This window comes from Bombina bombina, chromosome 8, assembly GCF_027579735.1.
Source record: "Bombina bombina isolate aBomBom1 chromosome 8, aBomBom1.pri, whole genome shotgun sequence".
Taxonomy (NCBI): Eukaryota; Metazoa; Chordata; class Amphibia; order Anura; family Bombinatoridae; genus Bombina; species Bombina bombina.
The window spans coordinates 30,714,567-30,723,640 of NC_069506.1; the positions used below are offsets into that span (position 1 = coordinate 30,714,567).

The 9,074-nt window shown below is 36.1% G+C and overlaps 1 protein-coding gene across 2 annotated transcripts in view; it reads right to left on the minus strand.

Annotated features, from left to right (window-relative positions):
- Positions 1 to 9,074, minus strand: part of ATP13A2 (ATPase cation transporting 13A2) — a 163,614-nt gene that overhangs the window by 149,221 nt on the left and 5,319 nt on the right. For both annotated transcript variants that reach the window (XM_053690263.1, XM_053690262.1), the window contains exons 2-4: positions 6,183 to 6,262; positions 3,923 to 4,000; positions 3,111 to 3,180 (exon numbers count right to left, since the gene is read on the minus strand). In XM_053690263.1, coding sequence (XP_053546238.1) covers positions 3,111 to 3,180; positions 3,923 to 4,000; positions 6,183 to 6,202 — 168 coding nt within the window. In that variant the 5' untranslated portion in view covers positions 6,203 to 6,262. The remainder of the gene's footprint in view (positions 1 to 3,110; positions 3,181 to 3,922; positions 4,001 to 6,182; positions 6,263 to 9,074) is intronic.

Genomic DNA, 9,074 nt, shown 5'->3' on the forward strand with positions numbered 1-9,074 from the left:
CTCTTCAGTTTTGGCCTCTTCTGAAGAGAGAATCGTTCATTTGTTTTCAGACAGACAATGTCACAACTGTGGCATACATCAATCATCAAGGAGGGACTCACAGTCCTCTGGCTATGAAAGAAGTATCTCGAATTTTGGTTTGGGCGGAATCCAGCTCCTGTCTAATCTCTGCGGTTCATATCCCAGGTGTAGACAATTGGGAAGCGGATTATCTCAGTCGCCAAACGTTGCATCCGGGCGAATGGTCTCTTCACCCAGAGGTATTTCTTCAGATTGTTCAAATGTGGGGGCTCCCAGAGATAGATCTGATGGCCTCTCATCTAAACAAGAAACTTCCCAGGTATCTGTCCAGATCCCGGGATCCTCAGGCGGAGGCAGTGGATGCATTATCACTTCCTTGGAAGTATCATCCTGCCTATATCTTTCCGCCTCTAGTTCTTCTTCCAAGAGTAATCTCCAAGATTCTGAGGGAATGCTCGTTTGTTCTGCTAATAGCTCCGGCATGGCCACACAGGTTTTGGTATGCGGATCTTGTCCGGATGGCATCTTGCCAACCATGGACTCTTCCGTTAAGACCAGACCTTCTGTCACAAGGTCCTTTTTTCCATCCGGATCTGAAATCCTTAAATTTAAAGGTATGGAGATTGAACGCTTGATTCTTGGTCAAAGAGGTTTCTCTGACTCCGTGATTAATACTATGTTACAGGCTCGTAAATCTGTATCTCGAGAGATATATTATAGAGTCTGGAAGACTTATATTTCTTGGTGTCTTTCTCATCATTTTTCTTGGCATTCTTTTAGAATACCGAGAATTTTACAGTTTCTTCAGGATGGTTTAGATAAGGGTTTGTCCGCAAGTTCTTTGAAAGGACAAATCTCCGCTCTTTCTGTTCTTTTTCACAGAAAGATTGCTATTCTTCCTGATATTCATTGTTTTGTACAAGCTTTGGTTCGTATAAAACCTGTCATTAAGTCAATTTCTCCTCCTTGGAGTTTGAATTTGGTTCTGGGAGCTCTTCAAGCTCCTCCGTTTGAACCTATGCATTCATTGGACATTAAATTACTTTCTTGGAAAGTTTTGTTCCTTTTGGCCATCTCTTCTGCTAGAAGAGTTTCTGAATTATCTGCTCTTTCTTGTGAGTCTCCTTTTCTGATTTTTCATCAGGATAAGGCGGTGTTGCGAACTTCTTTTGAATTTTTACCTAAAGTTGTGAATTCCAACAACATTAGTAGAGAAATTGTGGTTCCTTCATTATGTCCTAATCCTAAGAATTCTAAGGAGAAATCGTTGCATTCTTTGGATGTTGTTAGAGCTACGAAATCTTTCCGTAAGACTTCTAGTCTATTTGTTATCTTTTCCGGTTCTAGGAAAGGCCAGAAAGCTTCTGCCATTTCTTTGGCATCTTGGTTGAAATCTTTAATTCATCTTGCCTATGTTGAGTCGGGTAAAATTCCGCCTCAGAGAATTACAGCTCATTCTACTAGGTCAGTATCTACTTCCTGGGCGTTTAGGAATGAAGCTTCGGTTGACCAGATCTGCAAAGCAGCAACTTGGTCTTCTTTGCATACTTTTACTAAATTCTACCATTTTGATGTATTTTCTTCTTCTGAAGCAGTTTTTGGTAGAAAAGTTCTTCAGGCAGCGGTTTCAGTTTGAATCTTCTGCTTATGTTTTTTGTTAAACTTTATTTTGGGTGTGGATTATTTTCAGCAGGAATTGGCTGTCTTTATTTTATCCCTCCCTCTCTAGTGACTCTTGTGTGGAAAGATCCACATCTTGGGTAGTCATTATCCCATACGTCACTAGCTCATGGACTCTTGTTAATTACATGAAAGAAAACATAATTTATGTAAGAACTTACCTGATAAATTCATTTCTTTCATATTAACAAGAGTCCATGAGGCCCACCCTTTTTTGTGGTGGTTATGATTTTTTTGTATAAAGCACAATTATTCCAATTCCTTATTTTATATGCTTCGCACTTTTTTTCTTATCACCCCACTTCTTGGCTATTCGTTAAACTGATTTGTGGGTGTGGTGAGGGGTGTATTTATAGGCATTTTAAGGTTTGGGAAACTTTGCCCCTCCTGGTAGGAATGTATATCCCATACGTCACTAGCTCATGGACTCTTGTTAATATGAAAGAAATGAATTTATCAGGTAAGTTCTTACATAAATTATGTTTTTTAGAGCAACATTAAACAGAATAATAAAATATTAACGTTCTTTGTTTTTAAATGGTCCCTATCAGCCAATGAGAAGTGGAGTCCTGTGAGTCAGCTGTACACTTCTCTGCACTTTCTGTTAGTTTCAATAGCTTTTGCTTAACCTTTTGAATTAACAAAATATATAAATAATAATATATATATATATATATATATATATAAATAATAATAATAATATTATATATATATATATATAAATAATAATAATATATATATATATATATATATAAATAATAATAATAATAATAATATATATATATATATATATATATATATAAATAATAATAATAATAATAATAATAATAATAATAATATATATATATATATATATAAATAATAATAATAATAATAATAATATATATATATATATATAAATAATAATAATAATAATAATATATATATATATATAAATAATAATAATAATAATATATATATATATATAAATAATAATAATAATAATATATATATATATAAATAATAATAATAATATATATATATAAATAATAATAATAATAATAATATATATATATATATATAAATAATAATAATAATAATATATATATATATATAAATAATAATAATAATAATAATAATAATAATAATAATAAATATATATATATAAATAATAATAATATATATATATAAAAATAATAATAATAATAATAATAATAATAATAATAATATATATATACATACACACACACATATACACACGCATGATGTCCTTTTAAGACTCAAACAGTTACACTTAGTTCAATTTAGACTTGAATGATTAGTTTGGCTTTTATTGAAAGCAAAAAACATTGCTTTTTTCACATCATATATTTACAGACTTTGTGTACTTTACAGCATAGTAACAAATGTAAAACGGTTAATGACATTACCTCATCTATCAAAAGCATTCCATAAGATTTGACAGGGACATCAATTTCATTAGGGCCATAAATCTGCTTCCTGGAAATAAAATAACAGAAATACAAGTTTGCTGTTAAAACCCCCCAAAAAAACAAACAACCAAGAACCCCCCTCCCCAAGAGGTATAGTATGATCAGTGGCACTAAGAACTTATAGTTAACATAAATTGGAGTGAAGAGAATTAGTAAGCACCCAATATGGCTGTAATTAAATCCTGTAATGACACCATCATTGGTGAATTTCACATTACAAGCCTAGAAGGTTGCCAACGTGTCTAATTGCTCAATAATTGTTTAAAAAAACTCAGTTATGAAAACTATATTTTAATTTTGTGACTCAAGATGGTTGTACTAAACACGTGCCCCACGTATCTTCACAATGTGCTTATTTGCACTTATGTTTGATCTATTTAGATTATTTCGCCCCTCCCAAAGGAAAAAAAAAAAATCTTTAAAAATGATTCTGCCAATGTCACACAAATAGGCTGCACGATAAGACTTGTATCTGGAAAACATTCGTATTACACTCATTTAGCGGAAAGAGTATGCACCCGTATTCTGCAATTACCTAAATTTTAGTGAATTTATAAATGTAAATTTGTATAAATGATTAGTACATTCAGAAGCACTATCCTGCCAGAGTTACCAGGTGATTTGGTAGAGAGTACATTGTTATTATCGGGGGGCAGTGTTCTCCCCAGAACTTATTTAATGGGTACGCCACCCGGCTGGTTTCACATGGAAGTGTTGTCACATGATTCAATATGCAATAAGGTGCTCACCTTGTATTATGGTCCGTTTGACTCAGGCCAGATTTCAGTTTGTGCAGATCACCGCATGTCAGACCATCTTCCAACGAGCTACATTGAGAACAATTATTGATCGTAAAACAAATCAATTTAAAAGCTGTAGACAGTGCAGGATTTATGCATTTACCACAGTAAGGCGAGTCAGTGAAACAGATATTGAAGATTTACTCACACAGGAATATCCTAAAGTTTGTCTCATGCTGTGCAGTACTAGTGTTTGATGCCTCTCTACATCATATGTATATCAGCCAATTACATGACGTGACCTGTCTGTCTATATAACTATCCAACAAGCAAGTTTTTTAACCGGTGAAATAATACTCGGGAGACAGTGGCATCACTAGAAGTGACATATGTAGGGGCCTGTGTTTTGTGGGGGAGGCCACAACTGGAATGGTGGGACTGGGTGTGTTGTGGAAGTGGTCAGGCATGATGTGAGTGGGACCGGGTGGATTGGGATGACTACGAAAAGGAGGGTTTATCACAGTTGCAATTCCTGATGCATGAATATAAAATTTACTTGAATGTTCCGTTTACAGCAGTGTTTCTCAACCACGGTCCTGAAGAATCCTCAACAGACCAGGTTTTCATTATAGCTGAACTAGCGCACAGGTGAAATAATCAGCTGATCAGCAACCATGGTTACCAACCTGTTCCCACCAATCAGCTAATTATTTCACCTGTGCTCTAGTTCAGCTACAATGAAAACCTGGCCTGTTAGGGGCATTTGAGGTCGCGGTTGGGAGACACTGGTTTACAGCATGGTTATGATCCAGCCCTTTATGATGGAGAAATAAATACACATTACTGTTTGATAGTAAACATGGTGCCAGGATCACAGACTGTTTTGTTTCCATTGTACACCCCATAATTGCATCCCCAGATTTACAGAGAGGGAAAGAACATCAGTATTAGGCTACTCCTCAGTCTGGGAAAGGTTCTACTTAATGTTTATTGTTTAAAAAGTTAGACAATCCCTTTATCTATTCACCAGTTTTGCATAACCATCAGAGTTATATTAATACACTTTTTAGCTCTGTGATTAATTACCTTGTATATAAGCCTCTGCAGACTGCCCCCTTATCTCAGTACTTTTTACAAACTTGCATTTTATCCAATCAGTGCTGACTCATAAATAACTCAAAGGGAGTAAGCACAATGTTATCTATATGGCACATATTAACTAGCGCTTTCTAGCTGTAAAAAGCTATTAAAATGCACAGAGATAAAAGGTGGCCTTCAAGGGCTTATAAATCAGCATATGAGCCAACCTAGGTGTAGCCTTCAACAAAGAATACCAAGAGAACAACGCAAATGTGATGATACAGTAAGTTGGAATGGTGTTTAAAATTGCATGCCCTATCTGAATTATGAAAGTTTAATTTTGACTAGACTGTCCCTTTAAAGAGGAAAGACAGTGTCTTTATTTTATGGACTACCAGTTTGTTTAATAAAGGGAACTGTTATTGTTGGTGCGGCTGCTAGTAATACATTTTGGATTATCTGTTGGAAAGGGCAGTGGTCGTTTGTACCCTGCACAGTTTTCCTGAGGGCTAGTCTGACTCCTACTGACTAAATAGGATGGCGTTTGTTCACATTTGATCATAAAATCAATTTCTATATTAAATGGACAGTCAAGTCCAAAATAAACTTTCATGATTCAAATAATGTAATTTTAAACAACTTTCCAATTTACTTTTATCACCAATTTTGCTTTGTTCTCTTGGTATTCTTAGTTGAAAGCTAAACCTAGGTGGGCTCATATGCTAATTTCTTAGCCCTTGAAGGCCACCTCTTATGTGAATCTATTTTGACAGTTTTTCACCACTAGAGGGCAGTAGTTCATGTGTGTCATATAGATAACATTGAGCTCATGCACGTGAAGTTACCTAGGAGTCAGCACTAATTGGCTAAAATTCAAGTCTGTCAAAACAACTGAAATAATGGAGCAGTTTGTAGAGGCTTAGATACAAGGTAATCACAGAGGTAAAAAGTCTATTAATATAACTGTATTGATTATGCAAAACTGGGGAATAGGTAATAAAGGGATTATCTATCTTTTTAAACAACAACAATTCTGGTGTTAACTGTCCCTTTAATTTCAATAAAAGGAAAATGAAGCAACATCACATTAATACATGGAAAACACACTTGCTGTACTCTGCGGAACACTACCTTGTGAACCTGATGTCTTTATAACACAATAATTGAATATTAGGAAGTATAAACATACCTGACTTTGATGAAGTCCATAGAACGATCGCTCCAGATGTATCGAATCCCTTCATATATAAAGTAGCGCAGTACATTGTTCTACAAGAAATGAGAAGCCAAACAGCTGGATTCAGCTTTGAAACACAAATCTTTTGCTATGACTATAAGCAGTCCAGTTTGTTCTGTTCGGGTCAACAAAACATGCAGAGGAAGTCATAAAGGGACAAGAAACCCCAAATTTGTCTTTCAGAGACAACATACCATTAACAAACAAAAAAAAGTTTCCAATTTGTTCTATTATCAAATTTGCTCTGTTCTCGTGGTATTCTTTGTTGAAGAGATACCTATAGGTATTGTGCACATGTCTGGAGTACTATGTGGAAGGAAATAGTGCTGTCATCTAGTGCTCTTGCATATGGATAGCATTCATGCAAAACTACTGACATATAGTGCTGCAGACACGTGCACGCTCCTGAGGTTATCTTCCTGCTTTTCAACACAGGATACCAACAAAGAAAATCAGATAGAGGTAAATTGGGAAGGTGATTAAAATGACATGCTCTGACTCATGAAAGAACATTTTTGGGTTTCATGTCCCTTAAAACAAACTGCATCTCCAGCCTTTCAGAATAATTTTGAATTAAATACTAATAACAATTCCGAGCACAAATATACTGCAGCAATTAAAATGGTAGAGGCTGACCCAGCCTTGAATATCAAGTTGCAAGCAAAAAGAAACAACTGAAAAAGTGTGCCCAATCCTAATGTTTAAATCACAAAGGTCATTGCTGAAGTGAGAAAGATGAATGTGAAGTCATTCTTATAGCCCAGTCATACAAATCATTACTTTATTAATAGTTAAAGGGACACTGAACCCACATTTTTTTCTTTCATGAGTCAGATAGAGCAGGCAATTTTAAGCAACTTTTTAATTTACTCCTATTATCATTTTTTCTTTATTCTCTTGATATCTTTATTTAAAAAAGCAGGAATGTAAGCTTACGAGCTTGTTCTTGCTGATTGGTGAATACCATTTAGCCACCAATCAGCAAACCCTATCCAGGGTTCTGAACCAAAAATGGGCCGGTTCATAAGCTTACATTCCTGCTTTTTCAAATAAAGATAGCAAGAAAACCAAGAAAAATGGATAAAAAGGAGTGAATTAGAAAGTTGCTTAAAATTGCTTGCTCTATCTGAATCATGAAAGAAAAAAATTGGGTTCAGTGTCCCTTTTAGCATAAAGAGTAACAAACATACAAGCCGCACTCATAAAAGTTTTAAAAACACTTAAACCATAGCTCAGTTAATTCTAATGTGCGCAATTAGTCCAATGTAGTTTGCTCTATAAATGAAAAAACAGAATTTATGTTTACCTGATAAATTACTTTCTCCAACGGTGTGTCCGGTCCACGGCGTCATCCTTACTTGTGGGATATTCTCTTCCCCAACAGGAAATGGCAAAGAGCCCAGCAAAGCTGGTCACATGATCCCTCCTAGGCTCCGCCTACCCCAGTCATTCGACCGACGTTAAGGAGGAATATTTGCATAGGAGAAACCATATGATACCGTGGTGACTGTAGTTAAAGAAAATAAATTATCAGACCTGATTAAAAAACCAGGGCGGGCCGTGGACCGGACACACCGTTGGAGAAAGTAATTTATCAGGTAAACATAAATTCTGTTTTCTCCAACATAGGTGTGTCCGGTCCACGGCGTCATCCTTACTTGTGGGAACCAATACCAAAGCTTTAGGACACGGATGAAGGGAGGGAGCAAATCAGGTTACCTAGATGGAAGGCACCACGGCTTGCAAAACCTTTCTCCCAAAAATAGCCTCAGAAGAAGCAAACGTATCAAATTTGTAAAATTTAGTAAAAGTGTGCAGTGAAGACCAAGTCGCTGCCTTACATATCTGATCAACAGAAGCCTCGTTCTTGAAGGCCCATGTGGAAGCCACAGCCCTAGTGGAATGAGCTGTGATTCTTTCAGGAGGCTGCCGTCCGGCAGTCTCGTAAGCCAATCTGATGATGCTTTTAATCCAAAAAGAGAGAGAGGTAGAAGTTGCTTTTTGACCTCTCCTTTTACCAGAATAAACAACAAACAAGGAAGATGTTTGTCTAAAATCCTTTGTAGCATCTAAATAGAATTTTAGAGCGCGAACATCCAAATTGTGCAACAAACGTTCCTTCTTCGAAACTGGTTTCGGACACAAAGAAGGCACGACTATCTCCTGGTTAATGTTTTTGTTAGAAACAACTTTTGGAAGAAAACCAGGTTTAGTACGTAAAACCACCTTATCTGCATGGAACACCAGATAAGGAGGAGAACACTGCAGAGCAGATAATTCTGAAACTCTTCTGGCAGAAGAAATTGCAACCAAAAACAAAACTTTCCAAGATAATAACTTAATATCAACGGAATGTAAGGGTTCAAACGGAACCCCCTGAAGAACTGAAAGAACTAAGTTGAGACTCCAAGGGGGAGTCAAAGGTTTGTAAACAGGCTTAATTCTAACCAGAGCCTGAACAAAGGCTTGAACATCTGGCACAGCTGCCAGCTTTTTGTGGAGTAACACAGACAAGGCAGAAATCTGTCCCTTCAAGGAACTTGCAGATAATCCTTTCTCCAATCCTTCTTGAAGAAAAGATAGAATCTTAGGAATCTTTACCTTGTCCCAAGGGAATCCTTTAGATTCACACCAACAGATATATTTTTTCCATATTTTGTGGTAAATTTTTCTAGTTACAGGCTTTCTGGCCTGAACAAGAGTATCAATAACAGAATCTGAGAACCCTCGTTTTGATAAGATCAAGCGTTCAATCTCCAAGCAGTCAGCTGGAGTGAGACCAGATTCGGATGTTCGAACGGACCTTGAACAAGAAGGTCTCGTCTCAAAGGTAGCTTCCATGGT